Raw genomic sequence first — 24,277 nt, 5'->3', positions numbered from 1 at the left:
TTTGCTGTCCGCGCTGCTGCGCTCGGTAATACCCCCTCTTCCCCTGCTTTTATCGTTTTCTTCTTTTCTTTTCTTGATTCTTCTTTTCGCTGTCGTCGTCGGGGTGCCGATGACGGGTTAGCTGCGTGGACGAGCGAGAGGGGGTGTTCTGGGCTGAAGAGGAGGTCAGGATTGGATTGGATTGGATTGGGTCGGGCTTGAAACGACGAGGAAGAAAAGAAACGGAATGGAAAGGCTTGCTGGGATGGACGAGGGGAAAAGAAGGATATTTAAAAAAGTTTGTTGATGTGGCGAAAAGTAATGGTGCACAGGTGCTTGGGTGAATTGGAGAATAGGGAATGCAATGCAATGGAACGGTTCGGTTGCTGGTTTTTCTTCTCTCTTCTTTTCTTCTGTTTTTTATTCTTTCTTTCGTCGGTCTTTCGAGATATATTTCAAACATATCTTCTTTCCTCTTTTCCTCTCTTTTCTCATAAAACTTTTGTTCCTTGAGTCTCTGGTGACAGTGGCATTGGGGTTGGTTAGGTTGGGTTGGGTTGGTGGGGGTCTTGGGGGTGAGAGGGGAAGTTGTGTCCAGATTGAAGAGGGGAAAGGAGGGTAGAAGAGGAAAAGAGCAAACGAGGGCACGAAAAGGGAGCCGAGGGCGAAAGGGGGGGACGGAGAAAAGGAGGAGAGGGCGGGCTTGGCGGGCTGGTCGAGCGTGCGCGCGTGTGTTGTGTTGGGGGTTGATCGGTGTCGGTGTGCTGTGGTGGAAGCGTTCCTGCCTGGCTTTGGACCTTGGACCTTGTGCCCTTGTGCTCTTGTGCCCTGGAGACCTTTCTTATCCTCGCTTTCGTCGCTGGGTCGCTGTCGTCCTTGTTGTGCTGCGTTGCGTTGCGTTCCTTTCTTTTCTTTTCTTTTCTCTTTGCTCTTTGCTCTTTCGTTCGTTCGCTCGTTCTTTCGAGCGCTCCCTCTGCTACACTACCACCACTACCGCACGCACGCACGCACGTCTATCGCGCGCACTACACTACACTACTCGCCATCCATCCATCCATCCATCCAGCCGAACGAATGGCCGAACCACCAACTACCTACGCGCCAAAGACACAGGGAAGCTAAAGCTAAAAACTAAAACCCAAAGCCAACACTACCTCACTCACTACCTCACTACCTGCGTACCTATCTACACGCTGGAAAGAGGGAGTGAGTGAGTGAGTGAATGAGTGAGTGAGGGAGGAAAGGAGGGAGGAAAAGGGCTGTTATTGCTATTATTATTATTATTATTGTTGTTGTTAGTATCGCTTACTTACTACCTTATTTATCTATCTACTGTATTATTAGCGCGAGTAATCTGTACTGGTATTGGTATCGAATGTTGTGTTAGACTATACTAGTTGGTTGCTGTTGTCATGGGCGTGGGGCTTGGGTTTGTCTGTTTTATGCCCTATGCTTATATGTGATTTCTGTTTGTCACTGAGGCAAGACTGGACTGGACGGTCTGTATGTACGAGCATGATCGCAATCGTTGGAATAATCGTTGGAATAAGCGTGAGAAGAAAACTACATTAAACACCAACACCCATACCCGCAAACTTGACGCCCACACCACTCCAGCCGATCAATCTGCCATCGTTCATTAGCCAACTAACCAACCAACCAACCAACCAACCAGCCAATATCGCCATATGAGTACTATTCCGTTCCTAGCATAGCATATCATAGCATACCAGTAAGAGCAAGAGTAAGAGAGAGAAAGAGAAGCAGTAATAGCAATACCAACGCCGTCGCCACCACCACCGCCGTATCGTCGCCGGGGGTATGTAGGGGGTGTAGTGCAGCAGGCAGCAGGCAGGCAGCAGAGCGCCGGGCTCAGCGAGCGAGTGTCGAGTGTCGAGTGTCGAGTGCATCGGCGGGTGTGTGTGTTTCTGGTTCCAATTCCTTTCTTCGTACCCACGCTCTCGACTTCTTCGCCACCCACAAACCACCATACCAACCTACCCGTTCCCGCCCACAGTGGATAGCTTAACCTCTCCATGCCTACTCCTAGAGCGACGCAACGACAACACCACCAACCCCGCCGCCCACGCCACCGCCGCCGATCTGGCACTTGGCAGCAAAAACACTGCTCAAAGCGTCACGGACCTCAAAGTCCTCGAGCACGGCGCCGAACCTGCGTGGCAATATCAGTTAGCATCAGCATCAGCATCAGCATACATCCCTTAACAAAACCCAAAACAAACAAACAAACAAACAAACAACCCCAGCTTCTCCTCCCCAAAAACACACACAAAAACATACAGCACAAAAGAAATCAGCAAACATACCCATAGCACCTCACCTTCCCCCCCAGCTCCCCCCTCAACCACTCAAACTCGCCCCTCCCCAATCCCCCTCTTCGCACCCGCTCGTCCCTTAAAATGCTCGCCCACGCCATCACAGGCGTGATCTCGCCTTCCATGATGGGCAGTCTGTTCGCGAGGTCCAGCAGCTTGAGGAGGTCGGCCGGGGGGGAGGGGTTTGCAGGTGGGGCTGAGTCCGGGGCCGTTGGGGGCGTGTGGGTGTCTTGTTGGTGGTGGCTGTGGTTATTTTGGTGCTGGTGATGGTGATGCTGGTCTTGTTGGTGGTTGTGGTGGTGCTGCTGAGCGTGCTGGTTTTGTGCTTGCTGCTGCTGCTGCTGCTCTTGTGGCCCCGCTGGACACGTCGCCATCAGCGCGTGCCCCGATGGCAGGTCTGGCGCGCTGGCGCTGCGCTCGAGTAGGTACGGCATGTGGTCCATGCAGGGCTTTTCGAGCCTACACATCGGTGGGCGCGAGGTTAGAACGCGAGCTGGGCAGGCAATATCTGGTGCAGGTAGAAAAACGTATTGTAGTGTGGGTTGGGTTGGTTTGGGTTGGTGGAAAACGAGTCTTGTGTTGGAGGGTAAGCGTGCGTGGTGCAGGACCTACCGAGGCGGGTAGGTAGGTGGGCAGCGGGCCGCTGCGACGCTACTACTGGGGCGGAGGAGAGAGATAGGGTGTGCGGTCGTACGTTAAGACAAAGTCTATGCCCACCTGGGCGTAGTCCACCTGCTGCTGCTGGGCGGCATGGGCTGCCTGCTGTTGCTGGGGTGGCGGCGGCGCGATACCCATCGTTGCGGCACCTGCCGGCGGCGACGTGTACCCTGTCGATGCGGAGCCGGGGTTGTAGCTGCCCGAGAGGGAGCCGCGCGAACTGCTGCCGCCATAGCTGGACGTCCCGCCCATGCCTACGGGTGGGCTGGCAAGGTCGTACGCGATGCCGTGCATGGCGAGGAGCTCTTTGAGGCGCCGGTTCTCGTCCACGATGGCGTCGCGCTCTTTGGTCGATGTGGTGTAGAGTTCTTTCAGGCGCAGGACTTCTTGCTCCAGCGCTTTGATGTACATTTCTTTTCTCTCGCGGTGGGTTCTGCTCACGTGTTAGGGGGTGAGGGAGCTAGGGAGGGGAAAACACGGGTGGGTGCTTGCCGTTGGGCTTGCCGGTTCAGTTCTTGGCGGCGCGTGAGGGCAGGCTTGCTGTCGGGCTTGGGGCCTCTTCTCTTCGGCGGCTGGCCGTCTGTCAAACAGCATGAGTACGGTTCATTGTCTGCAAGTAAGCCATGCTCGCAAACAAACCTCGCGTCGTCTTCTTTTCGGCTCCATAGTTCTTGAAAAAGGGAAACTGCGCCAGTGGCGTGTTCTTGGAGCTGCTGGACTCGGCTTCTGGAGAAGGATACGGCCGTCTTCTCTCCTCGACCACAGCGGGCCGTAGAGAGGAGTCGCCGGCTGCGGTTAGCCTGCTGGCCCAAGGAGGGGTGCGGGGAGCATGAAAAAGCATGACGGAAGGTGATGAAGAAGGCGGGAGGCGAGGTGGGATGGAGATACAGAGCTCGGGCAGTGTCCTTTCTTCAAGGACGGTGCAGATGGTGAGGGGCATGCAGCTGCTGGTTCCCACCGCACGCTGAGTGGAGGCAGAGGGTATTTGTCACGGCGGGTGCGACAGAGGAGATATAGCGCGGGAGCTAAGACGATGGAGGAAAGGAAGGGAAGAATTCGAAGACATAAAGGGAATACAAAGCTCACCGTAGCCGAGTTGGGAGTGGTGCTGAGGATCGAGATGAAGGGCCTCCATTTGATGCTCTGGAGACATGGTGTTTTGGACTTGGGACAGGCCGAGACGGGTAAGATGGGGGGGATTATAAGTAGGGCCTGGATTTGGAATTGCGGCGGCGGGAGCAACACAGGGAGGCGGTGCTGTCGGCGCGCCGTGCGCCGAGTCATGGTTGGCCATCACCCTCGACCTGCACCTTCCCGCCACGCCCTAGACGAGTAGTCTACCTTTATTCTCTCTCTTCTCCGCCCTACCCGGGACATGCATCTCCGAGGCTTCTGCCTCCCTCTCTCATCCTCACTCTCACTCTTACTCTCCTCCATCTCTCATCCTCCACGTCCATCTCTCACACTCGTCCCTCCCGCTGCTGCTGCCGCCACCCGCCCCAGCTGCGCCGCCCCCGATTTGGCATGCTGATATTTGGCATTGCCGGAATTGCTTCTAGAGAGTCTTCCCGCTCCGACTGACTCCCGACCTCACTTCCACGGACAATGATGACGATGATGACGATGATGACGACGATGAGGCGAGCTCGGATGTCTAGGTAGAGTAAGAGATTCCGTGTTGTGCTGCTGCTGCTGCTGTTGATGGTGATGGGTGGGTGGTGCTGTTTCGGTCTTGTGTGCTGTGTAATTGTGGGGTTGGGCTGGTGCTGCTACTGTCTTCTCTTCTCTTCTCACTGAGTATGCACTCTACTCTGCCGCCATCTCTCCCAGAAGCATTGTATCAAACCGAGTACCTAGAGTAGAGTAGAGTAGAATAGACAGCGCAAGAACAACAACAGCCCCTCACTCCCTACATCCAACTCACCCCCACCCCCAAACCCCCAAACCCCAAAGACATTTGTCCCCTGAACCTTACAAACACACACCACAACCCAACACATCAAATCCAGCCCTCCGCCTCCACCGCCTCCACCACGCGCACCTCACACAACCGCAACAACACGGCACGGGCCGCCCTCCCGCCGTGCTAAACAGGCGCATAGCACGCGTAAAAATAGCTCCCTCGACCGTGCTTGTTACCTATGCATTACGCGTACACGCCGTGCCTGCATGCCTACCCACCTATCTGTCATCAGCAGTGACAGATGCAGTGAGTAACAGATACCTACCTAGTGACAGATACCTATCCCCGGGGGAGGCTGACAGATAGAATTGTGTGCTTGTGGTGGTGGAGCGGTGAGGACTGGCTGAGGGACGGAACGGAAGCGATGGGTGTTGTTTAGTTGTACCGAGCGTGCGTATGCGTATGTGTGTGTATGTGTGAATAAGTATGGGTATACGTGTGCAGAGCACCCAAGACAAGACCACCTCGCCGTTGCGTTGCGCTGAAAATAGATTATGCTCCTGCGTATTCATAGCTCCTCTACGCCATCGAAGTGACGCACTGGGTTGCTCTTACAGCGCTTACGGCGCCGTGCTGCATGCACACGCACGCACGCACGCTCTTGCCGTCTCTTTTCCGCTGCCGTTGCGGTTCCCGCCCATCCGCTCCGTCCCGTTCCTGACATATTCCTTCCATCGATGCGGCTGCCCTCGCCCTCACCTCCGTCTACCTCTCATCACCACCACCCCCATCCACACCCACCACCTACCCACCAAACACCAACCTAATAATACGCACTCCCCCCCTCCTCCACACCTTCATCACCACTATCGTCCTCCTCACCCATTCCCACAGCACCAACACCACCACCCCCTCCTCCTCCTCCTCCTCCTCCTCCTCCTCCTCCAGCAGCAGCACCAGCGTCCACAGGCGCGCGCATCCGGCCCAGCGCGTCTGCGTCTAAGCCGCAGGGGACGAATGAGGGCGGGTTTGGGTGGTATTCGCGGCCGGAGGGCATGGTTGCGAGGAGTGGGGCCGAGGGGGGGATGGGCTGGATCTGTATCTGTTGGGTGTGTGAGTTTAAGGGAATAGAGAGGGACAGGAAGGAAGGGACAACATACAGTATCATTCATCTTGACCCACTTCCGCTCCAACATCTCGACAATCCTGCCCTCCTCAAAACGCCCCGCATCACCACCCCACCCCTCCCCGCGCTCAATCCGCCGATCCTCCCTCTTCTCCGCCCAGCCCTTCCTCAACCGCGCAAACCCCTGCCCCGCCCTCTTACGCTCTTCCCCCTCCGCACCCCCCTCCGCCTTAAACCCCATCTCGAGCCGCGCCCCCCGTAGCCAGGCAATGCCCTCGCCCCCCCTCCCCGCCCCCTCAGCATCCAGCCCCAAAAACCGCGCCGCCTTCCCACGGGCCGTCCGGCGCAAATCGTCAAGATACCGCGGCAGGCGCTCGTCGACGCCGCGTTCTGTGAGAAGCAGTGCCTGGCCCCGCGCAGCGTGCTCCCCCGCTGCCACGCACAGCCGCGCAAACAGGTGCGCCCGCACTTTCGGTATCGCCGGCCCCGCCACCATCCACTCCCGCGACGACGCGCTCCGCTCCTCTGCCACGAGGCCGGGGTACGGATCGTCCTTGAGGACGGCGGCGAGCGTCGCCTCTGCGAGCGCCAGCTCCGCCAGCGCGCTCTGCGTCGCGCTGCTTATGTCCACCGGCGTCGTCGGCGGCGGCGGCACTGCTGCTGTACCTCCCTGCTGTTGCTGTTGCTGCTGCTGCACCCGCAGCCCTGCCCGCCTCGCCACATAAGCATGCACGCCCCTCGCGTCCAAGAAGGCGCGCATCGCGGCCGCGACCGCCGCAGCGCGAGCGGGTGGCTCGGCCTCCGGCGCCACGACCAGCGAGCGCAGCTGCTCTCGTGCGGACAGCGAATGCGCGCACGCGAGCGCGTGCAGCGCGAACAAGAGCTCTGGCTCTAGGCCGTGCAGTTTGGCGCGGGGAGGGTCGCGGCCCGGGACGGGGGAGGGGGAGAGCGTGGGGCGCCAGGCGGTTGCGAGGTCTTGGGCGGGGGAGGTGAGCGTGGTGGTGGTGTTTTGTTGTTGTTGCTGCCCATTGTTGGACAGCCCCGCGTCCAGCGCGGCCAGATGCGCGAGATAATCTGTCAGGGCGGCGATGACGGCGGGGAGGTTGCTGGCTTGGGCGGCGGCGGGGAGGCGCTTATGCGCCTTCAGGACGGCGCGCAGGACGCCGCGCGAGGACGTGGCCGCGAGGGGCAGCGACGGGTGCGTGCTGCTGGAGTAGTAGTCGCAGAGGGAGACGGACGAGGTCGTGGGCAGCTCGAAGGGGAACGGCATGGTATAGCTCGCTGGCTGGCTGGCTGGGGTCGCGGGTGTTATGGACGGCGTTGCGGGGTGGCACGGTGGGCGGACCGACCGACGTGGTTGCGGGCAGGCTGCTGGGCGAAACGCCGGGTCTTATGCGCGAAGCCTAGGTAGGTCTCGAAATCACATGCTTGCATTTGCGAAAGCCGCGCGCCCGGCTTTGTTTTTTTGTCTTCGTTTTTGCCATATCTGCTATACAGGCGAGCCTTATACACATTCTGCTGCCCGGGGAAAGGGGAGGAGGGCTCGGTGCTTCCTTCATCCAACCAATTCTGCTGCCGCCAAAGCCCTTTGTGCTTGGGACCACCCCTCGACCTCGATCCTCGATCTATACTCCTCAGCGCATCGCTCGCGGCCGATTCCCTCAACCGCGCTTGGCGAGGTAGTTCTGCTGCTCGAACAGGTAGCCCTTGATCTTGGACTCCTTGAGGAGCTCAAAGTAGCGCTCTGCCCCTCGCCCAAACGCGTCAGCCAACTGCCGCAATTCGCACGAGCTACAACGAACAACAAACAACAACGACAACAACAATTCGGCCGGGGGAGAGGATGGCTGCTGCTGCTACTACTGACCTCTCAAGTGACCGCACTTCTCCAGGTGGTTGACGCCCTCGCGGTAGTAGCACTTGCCCATCTCCTCGCGCACAAGCCGCGCCATCATCGACTTGACCCACTGCTCGCGGATGATGGCGTCCTGCGCGGCCTTGAAGGCAATGTTGTCATCGAAGTCGACGCCCTCAAACGTCGGCGCGACCTTGGGCTTCTTGGCGAGGAAGGCCTCGGACTCGGGCGTAGGCATGGCGGCGGCGGCTGCGGGCGGTGCGTGGGACACGAAGTGCTCGGGTTGCGGTGGTGAAGCGGGGGCAATTGGATTGGGCTCGGCGAGAGCGAGCGAGTGAGAGACACAGGCGTAGTGGTGGTGGTGCGGGTGTGCGTGGTGCAGGCTGGTAGGTAGGTCCTGGTACTGCGAGCAGCTGCTTTGGTAATGAGCGGCACGTCGTTCGCTCGGGCGGGCCGCCAAGCCCTCCCGTCCTCAACCACCACCACCAGCACCACTGATGCGCAACCCGGCCTTGAGCCTGCCCATGCGCCCCCGACACGCCCGCCCCTGCCCCTGTCCCTGCCCTTTGCCCTCCCACTGCTTCCACGCGCTCTGCTCCGCCGCCGGGCTCTGGTACTTCATGCGCCAGCGCCACTCGGCGAAGCGGACCTCGCCAGTGAGCGCGGCCGCCCCATCCAACAGCTCCTCGCGCCGCGATGCGCAAGCGCTGCACAGCGCGTCCAGGCGGCGCGTCTGGAACGGGTGCGACTGCACCCGGCACCCGCTCGAAAACGTCTCGTGTGGCCCGATGCTCGCGCTTTTGCATTGCACCAGCGGCGCGGCCTCGAAGAACGAGTGCCCGCATGTCGTGAAGATGAAGAGCTTGTGGTAGCACATTAAGAGCGGAGCCTGGAGGTTCTGTTGTCTTTGTGCTAAGTGCAGAGACAGAGACATGGAGAGATGCCCGCTGTGCCTTTTATACATGTGCTGCTGGGCCAGAGTGGCTGGCTTCTTTGTTCGTGTGGCCGCATGGAGTCATGCCGTTGGCTTTTGGCCATGGGCCATGTGCGCATGGCTTTGTTGCGCGTGCCTTTGCTGGCTGAGTATCGTTGCGGATTGGGGCGGGTTGCTGCGGCCAGCGATGTGGTGACGAATCCGGTAGGTGACGAAGCAGGCAAGTGATAATGTCCTTGGCCGTGGAAAAATGCATGGCTGGTCTCTTTTAGGAGAGCAAGCTTCTCTCAATTCATGTTGAGCAATCTGCAATTGGTCGCATGCTGCCTCGCAATGGCTATGGAGGACAGCATGAGCTTGATAATTCATTTTTAGAACAGTTGATTTATCTTCCCGTTGGTTAGATAGGTTTCAGTGCACTTGAAGCAGCATGTTTCAATATGTACAGTAGACTCGAGAGCAGGTCCCGTTGAATGTCTACAGCTAAAGCGATCAACTAGGTACATACCGTGCCATGAGCTGTCCGTCCATAAGAACATCATCACACTAAATCACCTCTCAGCACAAACGCAAAAACACCAATTCGAACATGTCATTACATGTATACACAAACGAATTACACATCTATATTGTATGTACCCAACACCATCACAGCCATATACAGCATTACAACCCCTTCCCCTCCCTTTTCGCCTCCGCAGCCTTTTTCCCACCCTGCGCCTTGTCGTCATCATCAACCTCAGGCGCAGCCTCCCTCCCCTCAACAACATCCGCCTGTCGATCAAGCATCATATGCGCGACATTGACCTTTGGGCCCTTGAACCATTTGTGCGCCGAGACGACCCACCAGATCGAGACGAGCAGCATCGGGCCGCCGTAGACGAGGCACGTCCAGTTCATGCCGGAGGGGCTGCGCGGCGCGTCAATTTCCAATACCCCAAAGCGAAACGGAAGGAAAAAAAAAGAGAGAGGGAACTCACGTCAAGTCTCTTCCCACCGACGCAGGCAAACACAGCACGGGCACCATGAGCGCCGTAAAAGCGCACGCCACGACCCCTACCGGCACACTAAAGCGGCCCAAATTCCAAGGGCCCGGGCGGAAGTCGTCTCGGGTAAAAACGACACGAATGAAGACGGGAGTCGCGAACGCGACAAACGCGGCAATGGCGCCAACAGAGAAGAGCGCGCCGACGACGACGTCGCCGCCCAGAATCAGTAGCAGCAACAAGCACCCAATCACGGCATTGAACCACACGGCGTTGACAGGCGTCTGCGTGCGCCTGTTCACGCGCGCCCAGTACCGCGACAGGGGAAAGCAGCCATCGCGCGCATACGCAAACGTCACCCGCGACGCCGCTATCATGTTGCCCTGGCCCATAGCGAAGCCGGCGATAATCGTGAGCGCGAGCACCGTCATCGCCGACTTGCGCGGCAGGCACTGCATCAAGTACGCGGCGAAGGGCTGGCCCAGATCCGAGTCCAGCGCGCCGCCAATGTCGACGACCGTGTACGCGACGACGAGCTGCAGGAACCAGCCGAAAAGGCCGCCGACGGCCGAGGTGAGCACGATAGCGCGGGGTGAGGCGACGTTCGCGTTCGTGCATTCCTCCGACAGGTGGAACGGGCTGTCGTACCCGCTCATGGTCCAGATAACGCTGATGAAGCTGGCGAGGATCCGCAGCCCGGCTGGAAACTCCATGCCTTTGTACACGGAGCCCCAGACCTCGGACGAAGGCGTGAAGCGCGGCAACCCGCGCGCCTCGCGGTCCGTCCCCGCGGGGATGAGGATGATGACGACGACCAGCGCCAGCATGTTGAAGTTGGAGCCGTAGGAGTTGACTTGGGCGAGCCAGCGCGTCGGCAGGCTCGACATGCAGCCGTGGAGCAACATGATAAAGACGGTCAGGAGGAACGTCTGCCAGTTGGTAGGGATGTACGATGGGTCGTACATGGATGCCGCGGCGAGGATCATCGACGCCGTCCCATAGTTGACTGAGGGCGCCGCTGTGATTTGCGCTAGCCAGTTGCTCCAGCCCGTGATCCATGATGCGAAGGGCCCCCATTCTTTGGGCGCCAGCACCGCCGATGCGTAGTAGAGTCCGCCGGAGGTGGGCATGCTTGAGCAGAGTTCAGCCATGCTCATGGCTACGCACTGGATGCCTATCATGGCGATGAGCCAGCCCCAGGTCATGCCTGATATCGTCAGCAGTGAACCTTCAAGCCGTTCTAGGACATGCGCCAGTGACCAAGAAGAAAGCAATACAACAGTCAAACTAAGCACATCAAACAGCAACGAAAAAAGCACACATACCAGCCGTCCCCGCATACCCCAAACCATAATACCTACCGCAAATCAGCAATCTGACCCCAAACCCGCACCAACCACACTCTGTAGACGGGGTACTAACATCGTGCTAGCAAAGCTCGGCAGCAAGCCCAGTACAGCAAACGAGACGCAAAACGTCGTAAAGAGGCCAAACTCGCGCCGGAACTCGGACTTGTAGCCCAGCGCAGCCAGCACCTCCTCGTCCTGGTCGAAGCCACGCCCTGCGGGCTCGTACGGCACGTCGCCATCTGCAGCGCGTAAGCAGGCGCGCATGCACGCAAATACCCGGCTCTTTCTCTCTATCCTTTCCTTTCCGGGACCGCCGGGGTAGGTGTACGCACCAGGCAGCACCGAGGTCACCGGCTCCTGCGCCACGCTCCTCTTGCCGTTGCCGTAGTCGTTGGCGACGCTGCTATCGTTCCGCGCAGTCATGCTCGGCAGGTACTCCGTTAGGTATGTACAGCAGACCAGTGTAGGCAAGCAAATCCTAAAAGTGCCGTCAACGTTCGAACAAATTGAGCAGAAGCAGGCAGCAATAGCAAGCCAGCACAGTAGATGAAGCAGCGCGCGCAGCCGTCGTCTCTTACTTACATATACGCCCGCCCCGGCCCTGACGTCGCGACCCGATCGTTATGCGTCTAGTACGCTGCAGCCCTGTCCACGCTTTTCCGCAAACGGCTTCGCTAGCCTAGCGGGGCGGGGGCTGGCCGGCGCGGATCGCGCCGTTGATTTGTTCGTTTTATTTTTTTGAGGGGGGTGGAGCCGACTCTTATCGTGGGCGGATCTCTGTGCTATGTAGATGCGCCGTGGAGCCGTTATTGCATGTCCCCGGAGTATGGATGGGAGTTGCGGCTTTGGCGTCGTTTTGCTGGGGGTTGGTTTGTAGGATGTGAAGCTGTGCTTTGCAACAGCGTTCCAGACCTGGCTCTGCCTCTCTGCGCGCCGCAGTACCTAGAGTACTCGCACTGTACATAGGAGTACGTGCTCGGTTGTACAGTACAACAATCGCGCCATTGACGCGCTCCCACCCGCAGCCCATACGAGATCTCGAAGCACGGTACGTATGTACCTACTCCTGGGCACGGTACGTACCGCACACTCAGGCTGGCTGTACCTGCCCGAAGCAGCAAGCAAGCCATGCCAGGCCAGCGATCCCCGCCTGGGCGTCGCCGCAATTTAACGGTCGTTTGCCGTTTTCCGTTTGCCATGGTCCTCGTGACTGCAAGTACTCGTACTCGTAGAGTACCTACCTACGCTCATCAGCGTCGTTGCGGCCTGCGAGTACTAGTACGGGTAAGAGTGGTTGTGATTGGGGCTCTGTTGTGGTTTGGCGCCTCAACTGGCGGTTGATAACGCGATAGCCGAGTGCGGGGTGCGCCGCCTGTTCGCTATTGCGTAATGGATTGGCTTTTTTTTGTGGCCAGGGGGTTGCTGGGCTGGACAACGTCATGCGTTGCTTGTCTTGTGCTGCTTACAGTATTACTACGGATTACTCCTACGTACTCGTACTCTTGCGTTTGGGGGTTGGCGGTGGGGGTGATGGTAGTGATGGGTGTGGTTGTGTGCGTTGAGCCGATGGCTTATGACAGTGAATGTGTCTGTCCATCAGCAGAAGATGCGGGTACGAAGCGTTATTAATTATTCTAGCATGTGCTTGTGGGATACCCTCGCTCTCGTGTATATCCGTACCTGCGTGCCTTTCCGCATACTCTCGTGTCCCTCGTATCTTTATGTTCTCGTGTCCTCGTAGACTACTCTCCCACTCTCGTATGTTTTGTCTCAAACCCCATGTGATCGATCCTCGCTGCCAACGCGCGGTTGTGCAACCATACATCTTGCTTTGTGAGACCAAAAGGTGAGTCACCTAACTTTAAATTATCCACTTCAGGCGCGCAGGCGTGGTAAAGCACGAGAGGTAATGGCACGAGACATAGGTGCGTAGGAAAGTGTTTAAGGTAGCAAATGAATATATAAACGTGACGCTAACTTAAAAGAGTACGAGCAGTTTTTGGTTTAAGGGATATTTGAATATAGCTAGAAGTGGTGATGAATTATGCGGCGTCTTTTTATGATTTTATTACGTATGTATGTGATAACTCACATAATTCTTTATATAGCATCGTCTAAGTAAGAAAGATGTTTACGACTCCCGAAGACTGCTCGATGGATATATAGACCTAAATCAATAGGCGGCCAAGTCCATGTCCTTCCAGGTTGGTAAGTCGTGGTTTTGTGCCTATAAATTAAGAATTTATGACGAGGTTAAACTCCCTTCCAACCCATGCATCTCTGCTGCTTGCGATGAGCATAATTGACTCACTGTTTAGTAGTTAGAGGAGTGGTGTGGTGGATGTAAAAGCGCCTCGGGTGTTTGTAATCTCCGCTTACGGAAGCGGGGTTGCCACGGCGATAGCGGAGATAAACACACCGTTAATGCGCACGTCATTCTTTCCATGACACGGGGCGAGTTTCGACAGGCGATATCGTCCACGTATTTGCTCATTTTTCTTCGACCCTTTCCTCCCTCCATCTCAATTCCTCATTCTCCTCTATCAATCCAATCCACAGCATCACAATGGCCGTCCGCGCAGCTTTCGACCCCAAGAACATGATCTTCAGGCACCTTGGGCCTACTGGTCTGAAGGTTTCTGTCTTCTCCCTTGGTGGCTGGCTCACCTACGGCGGTACCCAGAAGGGCAACATTGTCAAGGATTGTCTGCAGGCTGCTTGGGACAATGGCATCAACTTCTTCGACACTGCTGAGATTTATGCCAATGGCCAGAGCGAGATTGAGATGGGCAATGCTCTGAAGGAGCTTGACTGGCCCAGGGACGAGTATGTCCTCTCTACCAAGGTATGTCGGACGCCAATGCTCCTCGTCTGACTGTTGTCTAACCATTGGTTCCATCTAGGTCTTCTTCGGTACGGGAAGGAAGGAGCCGAACACCAGGGGTCTGTCCAAGAAGCACGTTGTTGAGGGTCTCAAATCCTCTCTGCAGCGCCTTCAGCAGCCTTATGTCGACATAGTGCTGGCACACAGGCCTGACAATGCGTATGTGTTCTTTTCTCAGGTTGGCAGTGTCCTAATACTGACCTGGGCAGGACTCCCATGAAGGAGATCGTTGAGGGCTTCACGCAGGTCATTCGCAACCTGAACCTTTCCTACTACTGGGGCACTTCCGAGTGGAGCGCGGCCCAAATCATGGAGGCCACTCAGATCGCTGAGAAGTACAACCTGATTGCCCCCATTGCCGAGCAGCCGCAGTACAACGCCTTCCACCGCGAGCGCTTCGAGGTGGAGTACGCTCCCCTGTTCAACCAGTTCCAGTACGGCACCACCATCTGGAGTCCTCTTGCCTCCGGCCTCTTGACCGGCAAGTACAATGACGGCATTCCCGAGGACTCGCGTTTCGCGACCAACAAGGCATTCTTCGAGGACACGATTAAGCAGCTTAAGTCGCCCGAGGGCCAGGCCAAGATCGAAAAGGTCAAGAAGCTGACGGCGATTGCCGAGAGGCTGGGCGGCACGGCGTCGCAGCTTGCGCTGGCGTGGGCGGCCAAGAACCCCAACGTCAGCACCGTTATCCTCGGCGCCACCAAGGTCGAGCAGATCCACGACAACTGCAAGGCCCTGACGCTGATCCCGAAGCTCACGCCCGAGGTCATGGAGGAGATCGAGAAGGTTCTCGACAACAAGCCGAAGCCCACGCCTACCTACGGTCGCGAGAGGTAGGTTATAGGTAATCCCTCTGCCTCGCCTACGCTGGGTGGTTTCGGTGCTGAGCGCTTACGGAACTCGGGGAGCAGGTCGAGGCTATGATTTATGAGCGATGAAAAAGCAACAGTCAGCTTTCTAGGTCTGCCGTAGAAATATAAACAGATCCCACCAAACAACGGCGATAGCAGTGCAAGCGTATCGAAGGTGAATCCATTCAACAGCAGTCTGTCCCAAAATGGAAATATAATGAGGTCGATGACGCGTGATCCTGGAGCTCTGACAGACAAACCATACCAAATGCGGGATGGTGGCTACGCGCCGCGTCGGGGAACGCGCGCGGCCGATCATCAAGTTAGAGCCGCCACCCATCCACACGATCGATGGCACCGCTTGTCACGGTCCGCGGATGTCAGTGTCATGAATCATCATGGGCCCTGACAGACATCGATGACGAAATGTGGCCTGTGCGGAAACGACGGCGACTCACTCTACTCTACAGATGAGAACTATGGCATTGACTGTTCTGCCAACAACCTGCTTCCTGGAAGACTGTCGGCACGTTCATTGACGACCCCCGAGCACAGCATTGGAAGCAGCCAGACGAAGAACTGAATCGCGCCACGCACGCACGCACGCATTCGACCGTACCCGCCACCTTCGCGCATCCATCGCCGCCATGTCCACGACCCTCAGTGCCCGCCTCCTCGCGTCAGCATCTCGAGCACCACCTCATGCCCGCGTCCCCGCACTGCTGCGGAGCCGCCGGCGCGCGCTGAGCAGCACCTCTGCTGCGCGCGCGGCGGCGGCGGCGGCGTCAGCGTCAGCAGAGCCGAAGTACACGAAGCCGGCGCTGCGGAAGGAGGTCAAAGAGGAGATCAAGGAGGGGGACAAAGGCGGGAACCCGGGGGAGTGGTCGGCGCGGAAGGTGCGTTGGTAGTGGTAGCGGGGGCGTGGAAGCGCGAGCGGTGCTAACGCTTGCTTCTTCTAGGCGCAGATGACGACGCTGGAATACATGAAGCGCGGCGGGGGATTCACGACGCCCAAGAGCGAGCAGGACCCCTCGCAGGAGCGCCTCTCGCAGTGGACGGAGGAGGAGTGGCAGACGAAGGAGGGGGAGGGACAGTCGAGGCAGGGGGACGGGAGCACGAAGAGGTATTTGCCGAAGAAGGCGTGGGAGGAGATGGGGGAGGGGGAGGGGAGGGCCACGGATCAGAGGAAGGTCGACGCGAGTAGGAGGGGGAAGCACGTTGTAAGGAATACAGAGGGGGCGAGGGAGGAGCGGCGCAAGGTGAGTGAGGAGAGTGAGAGTAAGAGGGGAGCTGTGAAGGAGGGTAGGGCGTCGAATGAGAAGCAGGCGGATGGCGTGAAGCAGGCGGATGGCGTGAAGCAGGCGGAGACCGTGAAGCATGCGGAGAACGCGAAGCATGTTGCCAGCACGAAGCAGACGGACCACGCGAAGCAGGGCGCCGACGCCAAAAGCCAGTCCTCTTCTCCCCAGCCCCAGTCCGGGCATTGGGTGCCGCGAAAGGGACAGAAGATCACCAGGAAGGTCGGGGGAACAGAGGTGGAAGCCGAGGTGGTGGAAGTAGTGTGGGAGAAGAAGGTGGTAGAGGGAAAGCCGGCCAATGGCTCCAAGGACGATCCCCGGGTTGTGCTTAGAGGGATCCCGTCTGGGAAGGTGGTGGTGCGAGGACTGGAGTCCGTTTCTTTCTGATTTTCTGATAGACGTAATGTCTCGGATTGACATTGACAATATAACAACGAACAACGAACAACAAACAAGCAAACACGTGTGGTTTCTCCGGGTGTCAAAGCAGCGCGTCGGACGGCAAGCGAGTCATGTCTTCCGGCTGGCCAATGCTCGCAGGCTTCAGGCAGGTGCTCCTCAGCTGTCTCTAGCTTGCAGCCGCCTCCTTCCTTTAACCATCCGCTCGCACTTCTGCGAAACCCACACGCTCCTTTCTCACTCGGCCATGCCCATTTCTCCTCCATTGACCTAGACCCCCGCTCCTTTTACCCTCCGCAACGCCCGCTTCCATCAGCCATCATCACCACCCAGCCATGTACCTCACCGAGGAACTTTTCCACTCCACCGACCACGACCACCCCTCCGCCATGGCCTGGAAGGCAACATCACCCGATCCGCACTCGTCGACTGAAAGCCTGGGCAAGAGGAAAAGGGGGGCTGACAACGGCGGCGAATACACCGTCTGCGCCATGTATGTGCTTAGTAAAGCCCATGTTGGGGAGGGGCAACGAACAACAACAACAAACTGACAAGCACAGTCCCTCGAAGAACATCAAAGCGGCGGCTGGGCCCGTACATTACGACTACGAAACGGCGCTCTCGTCGCACCACCTACCCCAGCCACTGCACTTGTCGAACGCGGGCGAGATGTACCCGCCAGCGAGCTACATGCAACAAGCCACGGCAGCAGGGATGCGGGGCCGCAAACGCGCAGGCATGACGCCGCGGCTGCACCGGCCAGTGAGCGCATTCAGCAGCATCGACAGCACGATCCACGTCCCGCCACCACCAGCGCCAAAAGGCTCGTCGTTGGCGCCCTGCCACTGTTGCCACAAGGCACCCCGCATGAAGAAGGATCTCGAGGGCTACATGGCGTGCGAGAGCTGTCGGGAGCAGACGTGCTTCATCTGCATGCGCCAGTGTCAGGGGGTTGCGCCCGGCTGTGGCGAGCGCAAGATCTGTCGCTCGTGCTGTATTGAGCGTGGCGAGGAGGGCGAGACGTGGTGTCTGAACTGCCTGGGGCAAATGGACGAGGGCCACGGGGCTTGAGAGGGCCAGCCAGCCAGCCGCGCGGGAAGCAAGCCAGGCAGTTATTTGACGGGCGAGACATATGGACGAACGAGGAAAGAAGAAGGCAGTCGAAAAGAGCGGAGAACGAATGGCGGGGCTGCACGTTGCTAGGGGGAGGAAGTTCGGTTTTGGGATTTCGGTCGGGTTGGTTGGGGCGGATCAAGGGCCTTCTACGCTGGAGTTATTTATGCCAGCACCACGGCCGGGGAACATAATGTGTACATGGCGTTTGGAGTATACTCACGACTTGCTTTGGGGTTCTGGGTATAGGAATGCCGCTCTGCATCATGACAGGACAGCATTGGGATCACAGGCGCGTTTCTCGTTTCTCTTTTCTCGTTTCTCTTCTCGTTTCTCTTTTTCCGTCAGCGGGCTGATTCATAGGATGCATAGAGGGATATGGTAAATAGACCAAAGCAGAGGCCATGCATTACTGTTGCCAGATAACCAATAGTTTATATACAGATATGAGGAAAATATTAGTAAGGAAGGGTATCATATCTCATCGAACGCCATAATCATGAGCGCGGCAACCGCCAACCGCCAACCGCCAACCGCCAGACATACATCATAACCAAAGCCACCAACAACAACCATCGTCACTCTCCTTCTCTCTCACACAAACATCTACACCTTAGACCTCCTCGGCGAGTTCCTCCTCCCAAGACAACAGTCGACGCACCAAACGAGCAGCGCAACAAACATGGCCGCGGTTGCCGCCCACGTAATCGCCATGAACTTGCCCCCACGCTCAGCCCTCAGCCCAATCTCCTTGCCCTTATCATTAACGACGCTGGACCCCTTAACCGCCACAGCAGTCGTGACGGCGCTCGCAAGCGCGAGCGCCAAAAACGCCAATATCGCAAGCAAGATATTGACGACAGCGCTGAGGCGGCCAGCCATGAAGAACGCGACCACAGACGCAAGGAAGGACACCGCGGCCAAAGCCACGCCCACGCAGTACAGCACGAAGGCGGCCTTCCACGCGATGCGCAGGGCGCGCAGGCCGTCCTCGATGTCGTCGGGCCAGTCGAGGTCCGCGAGCTTGATGTTCAGGCGCTGTGCTATTTCGGAATTGTTGAGGGAGCGCTCGAGCGCGGCCGTCGGGTCGAAGTAGAACATGGCTTTCTGGGCGGAGCAGTGGGAGACGTTTTTGTGGATGGCGGAGTCTGGCACCGAGGCGTTGGCGACGGACGTGGGCGTGTACGACCCCGAGCAGTAGGTCATGAGGTGGGCGGAGTAGAAGTTCTGGATGCCGAGGTCGGCGCTGACGTCGCTGATGAGCGAGTTCAGGTCCGAGTTTAGAGAGCTGGCGATGCTGGACGTCGCATTGTGGTAGAGCGAGCTGAGCCACGACGACGCGCTGTCGCTGTCGGAGCTGTCGGAGCCGCTGCTGCCGATGCGCGACGAGATGTAGTCCTGTCCCAGCCGCGACGTGTTCAGCGTCAGGATGTTGTACGACTCCATGAAGCTGCCGTCTTGCTTGGTGCCGGCGAAGATGCACAGGAAGCCCAGCACCAGCGACGCTATGGTGCAGAGCACGGGGACGAGCGCGAGGAACCGCATCTTGGGCGGGTTGGTGGATGAGGTGGGTGCGGCTGCTGCTGCTAGCAGGGGGTTGACGAGGAGGGGGGTGGGGTGCTCGTGCTAGCTGTGCTCTTATATGTATCCAGGCACGGCGGGAGCTGCAGCCAGAGGCTAGAGAGGTTGTAGTTGCACTGTAGCAACGCCGCTAGTGACAACAAAGGAATTCTCGAGACGCCCTCCCTTTGTCCAAGATCCAGGAACGAAGGAAAAAAAAAAAAAACGAAAGGGATCCGATCCGACTCTTGAAGACGAAGACGACGACGACGACGAAGGAAGCGTTGACAGTAGTAAGGTAGTAGGTAGAGAGCAGGTACTCTAGGTAGGTAGTAGAGACTGATACCTTATAAAAAAACGCCAACGCAACCAGCGCCGCGCCCAATATAAGTCAAGTCTATCCGCACAGATCCCACCAGCGCATGCACACGACCAAGCCCAAGCCTTAGCCACCGCGCGTTCACGACCCCCATTACGAAAGCCGCGCCATCTGGGGCCCGGAAAAACGCATTGCACAGGCGCGGAGCAGCAGCAGGGGTCCAGGAGCTGGCTTGGCCTTGCGGCGGAGACGTCGAGCTTCCCATCTGACGTGTCGCAGGGTTTCGCGGCGCGGCGGCCTTGATTCGCTGGCCCGCGAGGTGGTGCTCTGCCCGCTCTGCAAGGGCCGTGGACGTGTGCGTCATCCACGGCCGTGCGCCTGTGATCCGCCTCGCCTGCTTTTTTGGCTTTGGCTTCGACGCCTGCTTCCATGCTTTTGGCTTCCTTGTTGTTGTGCGGCCTGGCGGGCTGGGCAGGGCGCATGAGCTTTATGACGTCGTGAGGTGATGCCCGCACCCCCGAACGACCCTAGGCCCCGCCTCGCTCGGCACTGCTCTTTGCGGGTGTAGGGCGTGGTGTTTTGTGTGTGTGTTTTTCTCTGCTTCTATTTTTGGATGCGCGCGCTGCTCTGCTTGCTTGCCTCGTGATGCTGCCTGCCCTGCCACTGCCACTGCCACTGCCTCCATGTTGAATCATTGCTCGGTCCGACTTCCCGTGCCCGCCACCAGCCCCCTTTGAAACGCGCGTTCCAGCTCTCACACCCACCCGCTGCGTGCTGTGGCAGTGTTCGCCCGTCCGTCCCCTCAGGAGTCAGGCCGCTATCGAGCTGCTAGTCTAGTACGCATGCGTGTGTGGGATAGCGCCCTGTGTCTCGGAATCGCTCCCAAGCTCGCTCATAATTCGTAACTCGTAATCCTCGTGGACAAACCCACGCCCCCCAGTCTTTCCCGCGCCCCCATAAAAAAGCACTTGCTTTCACCCGGGCCTCTTGGACATTCTTCGTGTCTGCGCCCCCGTCGTCGTCGTCGTCGTCGTCGTCGTCGTCGCCGCCGCCGCTGCTGCCGTCTGGTTGTCGAACCGGTCCGTGAAGGGCGAGTATGGCGCGGCCAGCACGTGGACGGGCGCCCTGCCTGGCAGCCCGGGCGAGGGCCGCTGACGCTGTTCGGCGTGCAGCTTGTCCAGCGACTCGCCCACGACGTGGTATTTGGCCCAATTGATAGGGGGGCAGCGGAAGATGTTCTGCGGCTCGGGAACGGGGCCGAACTTTGGGGGTGGGGCCCCAGAGGCGGGCGACGTGGCGGAGCTCTCGTCGGCGTCGCTGTCGTCGTCTTGGTCGTCGTCGTCGGCGTGCTTGGCGAGGCTGTCCAGGCTGCTCGCGAGCGTGGGCCCGAGGAGGTCGCCCTTGGGGTGCTTGGGGCGCAAACGGCCGGCCTTCAGCTCTTCGACAAAGGCCTCGGGCTCGGCGACGGCGGCGTGCTTGATCTTCTCGAGCGATTGCAGGTCCTTTTTGCTCTTCTCGCGCTGGATCTGCAGCAGCGCTATGGCGGAGCGCAGGGCGATGGCATCCGTGTTGGTGCTCTCCGAGATGGGCACCGATGCCGGCGGCGGAATCATGTCGACTGCGGGCGGCGGCACGACGCGGTCGGCGGGGTCGGTGGGCGCCAGCTGCGCGATCGAGGCGACGGGCGTTATGGGTGACACAGGCGGCCTCGGGGGCGAGCCAGGCGCGTAACCGTTGTTCCCGGAAAACGGCGTCTCGGGGGTTGCGGTTGCTGTTGCGGTTGCTGTTGCGGTTGCTGTTGCTGCTCCTGGTGCAGGAGGTCTGGGCATCTCGAGCGGCGATATGGTCGAGTCATTCCGCGCCTTGACTGGGGACTGCGGTATGTCGAGCGCGGGCATGTTGGGGTGTCGGGAGGGGCGGCGTGGGTGGAAGATGCGCCAGAGAGCGGTCCGGGGCGGATGAGAGTCGGAAGCTGGAGAAGCAAGCAAGGGCCACACACACTTTGTGGTGAGAAGAAAGTCGGGATTTGCGACACGCCAATTTTCCAAATGCGCCACCAGACCACTAGGTTAGGGTTCCCTAGGTTGCTTCCTCGTGCCCGCCCGGTCGCCGTGGCACTGGCTGTCTGTCGCAGCAAGGTCATCCATGGGGCTGTCATGTCATGTCACCTCGCTCCGAACACCATGCATCCCCAACCGTGCACCTTTACCTTCCCTTGCTCGTGGATGACTCTACGCACTGTCACCGGCCATTCCTAGCGGCTCCGGCCCTGCATGTCTCGCGTGGCTTTCAGTATCCAGTCTGTGGCAGTAAGTTTCACTGATCTCGTCAGCACCCACTGCCGGAAACCCATGACTATGCATGAAGGTCTCAAGCCGAGTTCTGGAGCCTCTTATTCGTGGCGCGTGTACATATCAATCGAGGCTATCGTTTTCACTTTGGCTTGCTTCCCATTGCCTTCACTTCACCCCCCAAACTTTGTCCAACACGACACACTCGGAGGCTACACAACTCATGCCCCGTAGCCCAATCAGGAGGTGAGATGGCCCAGTGTCAAAGCGCGCTGCACGCACTTCACCTGATCTATGCCGTGACGAACGACCATTGTTTGGTACCTTCAGCAAGGGAAAAGCTTCTTCTCTGCGCCAACGCTTCGTCTGCCGGCACGCTTCAAGCTGTATCACCCGCGACGCACCATCACAGGCTCCCAGCCAATCCACCACCCACGCCGCCCTCAACCAAACAAGGCTCTGGATTTCGCCTCGGGACCGCAGCACGCAGAACTGATATAAAATGCGAACCAGCCTTGGGTTTTTCCCCATCATGCTTTTCCTCCGCTTTTGAATCTTCTCGGTTTTCCTATCATGTCTTGCATCAGCCTTGCAACTGCCCCAGTGCGGAACCCAAAACTTGCCGTTCAAAACCACGTCCCTGACACTGCCTCCTCGCCCACCACAGAAATCAGCCACCACGAAGATGGACTACTGCGGAGATTCAGCCAGACTACCCTTGAGAGACATGCCTCGAAAGCGAAGAAGAGGGGCGGTTCTCTGTTTGGATTTCTGTCAGTGAAGGAGCCCTCGACGCACGCCTTGGAGCAGTTCGCCGAGTACCAAAGAAAACAAGAGCCAACTGGCGTAAAAATGCCGGTGACTGCACCAAGAGTGAGCTCGAAGTGGGATGCACTCCCACTAGAGCAACACAAGGTGGAGGGATTCACACAACACGGCAGTCACCACGCCTCTACCCCCAACGGCACCAGAAGGCAAGCGCACAACAGCAACAACAACACGGCAACGCCTCGCTCACCCTCAAGCTCAAGTCCTCACGCCCTCCGCGCTCCCAACCCAGCCCTCTCACCAACCGCCACCCAATCTCACCCCGCGCCCACCAGCAGCGCAACGCCCACCCAGCAGGCCAGCAAAAGCGGCCACCTCCCCCCCACCACCATCACCAGCAGCACAACCCGTCAAAAAAACGCGCCCCCCTTCCTCCCCGCCGCGCAGAACCTCGCAGCCATCGCGCCATGGGCGGAGCCGCCATCGCCAGACGCGCGCCCCCCTCGCCCCCGCCGCACCACCGCCACCGACGCCGCCCTCCCGCCTGAAGTCTACTTCCCGGAGACGTCGGAGGCGTTTCTCGTCAGCGGGGCGCAGGCGGCGGGGCTGGGGCGCGGCAACGACGGCAGCAGCGCGCTCGCATCCCCGTCTACTTCTACTGCAGTGGCGCAGAAGCTGCCTCCCGCCTCAGCCACGGCGACGGCGTGCCTGCGCGCTGCTAGTGGCCCGGCAACGCCTACAGGCCCTGGCAGGACTTCTGCGCTCGGGAGGAGCAGCTCGCGCTCCACCACCACCGGCACCGCCAGCACCACCAGCACCACCACTAAGGTCGAGATGAGCAGCACGCAGCGCCCAGACGAGAAGAAGCGGAAAGGCCGATTCGGCAAGCTAGCCGGCAAGCGCTGAGGGCCCGATGTTGCGCGCGCACGAGCCGTAGTACCTGCACACACATGGTACTCCTAGGGGCGGTATGGGCGACGATGGATGGCGGTCTGGGCCGATGACGGGGAGCAGGCGCTGGGGGTTGTGGATAGGGGGGTTTTGCCGCGGAGGGTGCTTTTGCCGCGGAAGGGGGGAGGGAGCTGCGTGTTGCGACGAGGGCTCCAGTGTTCGCACTGGTAGGGAGGCGTTTGTCCCGCAGAGGCGTGGTGTGGCGCGTTGATGGATGCTGATGTTGCCGTTGCTGAGGACGCGGATGCGGATGCGTGCGGAGTGGGAGGGGGAGGGGGACGTGCTTGTGCAGGAAGCGTCGCTGCTGCAAGACCTTGCGGACGGGGATAGAGCTGGCAAGGAGAATTTGCCATGATGCTAGAATGCTTGCAGTCTGGCCGCGCGAGTAGAGGGCTTTTAAAAATCCGGTTTCTTTTGGCATGGTTAACGGTTAGCAATTCCGCGTGTGTTTGCGTGGTACCTACCTCGTCTGTCGATTTCCCGCTACTTGGATCACTGTGAGTGGCTAATGCAGCGTGGTTAATGGGCTAGTTATACTTGCAAGATGAAGGATGAAGGAAACAGCGGTCTGGATTCTTGGCTTGGCTTTGTGTGTGCATGTGCTTGCTCACTATCCGGCGTTTTTGAAGCGACGAAAGGAATTTCTTCAGTGGGGTTTGACATTGTCGAATCAGTTCTACCGTCGAACAGGACAGGACAGGACAGTAAACGAAGC

At 58.7% G+C, this 24,277-nt stretch overlaps 14 protein-coding genes across 14 annotated transcripts; 5 read left to right on the top strand and 9 right to left on the bottom strand.

Moving 5' to 3' along the window:
- Positions 1 to 2,025: 2,025 nt before the first annotated feature.
- K452DRAFT_323648 (uncharacterized protein) lies at positions 2,026 to 3,813 on the bottom strand (the record flags this gene model as incomplete). Its single annotated transcript, XM_033544652.1, has 6 exons — positions 2,026 to 2,152; positions 2,307 to 2,558; positions 2,682 to 2,774; positions 3,010 to 3,405; positions 3,465 to 3,552; positions 3,612 to 3,813. 6 exons carry the CDS (start codon positions 3,811 to 3,813, stop codon positions 2,026 to 2,028), a joined length of 1,158 nt encoding a protein of 385 aa, XP_033402173.1.
- Positions 3,814 to 5,276: 1,463 nt separating this feature from the next.
- Positions 5,277 to 7,346, bottom strand: K452DRAFT_354967 (uncharacterized protein). Its single transcript, XM_033545924.1, has 2 exons — positions 6,036 to 7,346; positions 5,277 to 5,977 (listed from the first exon to the last, which is right to left on the bottom strand). The coding sequence occupies exons 1-2, from the start codon at positions 7,269 to 7,271 to the stop codon at positions 5,699 to 5,701; spliced, it is 1,515 nt and encodes a 504-aa protein (XP_033402172.1). The 5' UTR covers positions 7,272 to 7,346; the 3' UTR covers positions 5,277 to 5,698.
- Positions 7,347 to 7,402: 56 nt separating this feature from the next.
- On the bottom strand, positions 7,403 to 8,222 carry K452DRAFT_262248 (uncharacterized protein). The gene is made up of 2 exons (XM_033538603.1): positions 7,869 to 8,222; positions 7,403 to 7,745 (listed from the first exon to the last, which is right to left on the bottom strand). Exons 1-2 carry the CDS (start codon positions 8,092 to 8,094, stop codon positions 7,663 to 7,665), a joined length of 309 nt encoding a protein of 102 aa, XP_033402171.1. The 5' UTR covers positions 8,095 to 8,222; the 3' UTR covers positions 7,403 to 7,662.
- A 238-nt stretch (positions 8,223 to 8,460) lies between these two features.
- On the bottom strand, positions 8,461 to 8,733 carry K452DRAFT_199827 (uncharacterized protein; the record flags this gene model as incomplete). Its single annotated transcript, XM_033536014.1, has 1 exon — positions 8,461 to 8,733. A coding segment is annotated over one exon (273 nt), but the record flags the coding sequence as incomplete, so codon positions are not given.
- A 693-nt stretch (positions 8,734 to 9,426) lies between these two features.
- Positions 9,427 to 11,718, bottom strand: K452DRAFT_282626 (uncharacterized protein). Its single transcript, XM_033539618.1, has 5 exons — positions 11,458 to 11,718; positions 11,199 to 11,364; positions 11,102 to 11,133; positions 9,771 to 10,983; positions 9,427 to 9,700 (listed from the first exon to the last, which is right to left on the bottom strand). Exons 1-5 carry the CDS (start codon positions 11,546 to 11,548, stop codon positions 9,457 to 9,459), a joined length of 1,746 nt encoding a protein of 581 aa, XP_033402169.1. The 5' UTR covers positions 11,549 to 11,718; the 3' UTR covers positions 9,427 to 9,456.
- A 701-nt stretch (positions 11,719 to 12,419) lies between these two features.
- K452DRAFT_65901 (uncharacterized protein) lies at positions 12,420 to 12,877 on the top strand. The gene has a single exon (XM_033546998.1). The coding sequence runs from the start codon at positions 12,515 to 12,517 to the stop codon at positions 12,752 to 12,754; it is 240 nt and encodes a 79-aa protein (XP_033402168.1). The 5' UTR covers positions 12,420 to 12,514; the 3' UTR covers positions 12,755 to 12,877.
- A 754-nt stretch (positions 12,878 to 13,631) lies between these two features.
- K452DRAFT_241217 (uncharacterized protein) lies at positions 13,632 to 15,013 on the top strand. Its single transcript, XM_033537816.1, has 3 exons — positions 13,632 to 13,970; positions 14,029 to 14,168; positions 14,219 to 15,013. The coding sequence occupies exons 1-3, from the start codon at positions 13,692 to 13,694 to the stop codon at positions 14,847 to 14,849; spliced, it is 1,050 nt and encodes a 349-aa protein (XP_033402167.1). The 5' UTR covers positions 13,632 to 13,691; the 3' UTR covers positions 14,850 to 15,013.
- A 497-nt stretch (positions 15,014 to 15,510) lies between these two features.
- Positions 15,511 to 16,548, top strand: K452DRAFT_314735 (uncharacterized protein; the record flags this gene model as incomplete). Its single annotated transcript, XM_033543791.1, has 2 exons — positions 15,511 to 15,759; positions 15,823 to 16,548. 2 exons carry the CDS (start codon positions 15,511 to 15,513, stop codon positions 16,546 to 16,548), a joined length of 975 nt encoding a protein of 324 aa, XP_033402166.1.
- A 347-nt stretch (positions 16,549 to 16,895) lies between these two features.
- On the top strand, positions 16,896 to 17,631 carry K452DRAFT_294033 (uncharacterized protein; the record flags this gene model as incomplete). The annotated part of the gene is made up of 2 exons (XM_033541653.1): positions 16,896 to 17,053; positions 17,121 to 17,631. The coding sequence occupies 2 exons, from the start codon at positions 16,896 to 16,898 to the stop codon at positions 17,629 to 17,631; spliced, it is 669 nt and encodes a 222-aa protein (XP_033402165.1).
- Positions 17,632 to 18,306: 675 nt separating this feature from the next.
- Positions 18,307 to 19,218, bottom strand: K452DRAFT_193845 (uncharacterized protein; the record flags this gene model as incomplete). Its single annotated transcript, XM_033535898.1, has 2 exons — positions 18,307 to 19,021; positions 19,061 to 19,218. Coding segments are annotated over 2 exons (873 nt in total), but the record flags the coding sequence as incomplete, so codon positions are not given.
- A 168-nt stretch (positions 19,219 to 19,386) lies between these two features.
- K452DRAFT_65852 (uncharacterized protein) lies at positions 19,387 to 20,280 on the bottom strand. Its single transcript, XM_033546995.1, has one exon. It carries the CDS (start codon positions 20,032 to 20,034, stop codon positions 19,555 to 19,557), a length of 480 nt encoding a protein of 159 aa, XP_033402163.1. The 5' UTR covers positions 20,035 to 20,280; the 3' UTR covers positions 19,387 to 19,554.
- Positions 20,281 to 20,631: 351 nt separating this feature from the next.
- K452DRAFT_213857 (uncharacterized protein) lies at positions 20,632 to 21,273 on the bottom strand (the record flags this gene model as incomplete). Its single annotated transcript, XM_033536216.1, has 1 exon — positions 20,632 to 21,273. A coding segment is annotated over one exon (642 nt), but the record flags the coding sequence as incomplete, so codon positions are not given.
- Positions 21,274 to 22,416: 1,143 nt separating this feature from the next.
- Positions 22,417 to 23,517, top strand: K452DRAFT_304426 (uncharacterized protein; the record flags this gene model as incomplete). Its single annotated transcript, XM_033542819.1, has 1 exon — positions 22,417 to 23,517. One exon carries the CDS (start codon positions 22,417 to 22,419, stop codon positions 23,515 to 23,517), a length of 1,101 nt encoding a protein of 366 aa, XP_033402161.1.
- On the bottom strand, positions 23,510 to 24,154 carry K452DRAFT_65858 (uncharacterized protein). Its single transcript, XM_033546996.1, has one exon. It carries the CDS (start codon positions 23,913 to 23,915, stop codon positions 23,571 to 23,573), a length of 345 nt encoding a protein of 114 aa, XP_033402160.1. The 5' UTR covers positions 23,916 to 24,154; the 3' UTR covers positions 23,510 to 23,570.
- Between the last annotated feature and the right edge of the window lie 123 nt (positions 24,155 to 24,277).

The sequence above is a fragment of the Aplosporella prunicola genome (genome assembly GCF_010093885.1).
Source record: "Aplosporella prunicola CBS 121167 unplaced genomic scaffold K452scaffold_2, whole genome shotgun sequence".
In the NCBI taxonomy this organism is placed as follows: Eukaryota; Fungi; Ascomycota; class Dothideomycetes; order Botryosphaeriales; family Aplosporellaceae; genus Aplosporella; species Aplosporella prunicola.
Note: the sequence above shows the minus strand (reverse complement) of the source record. Positions and strands in the feature narration are given on the sequence as shown.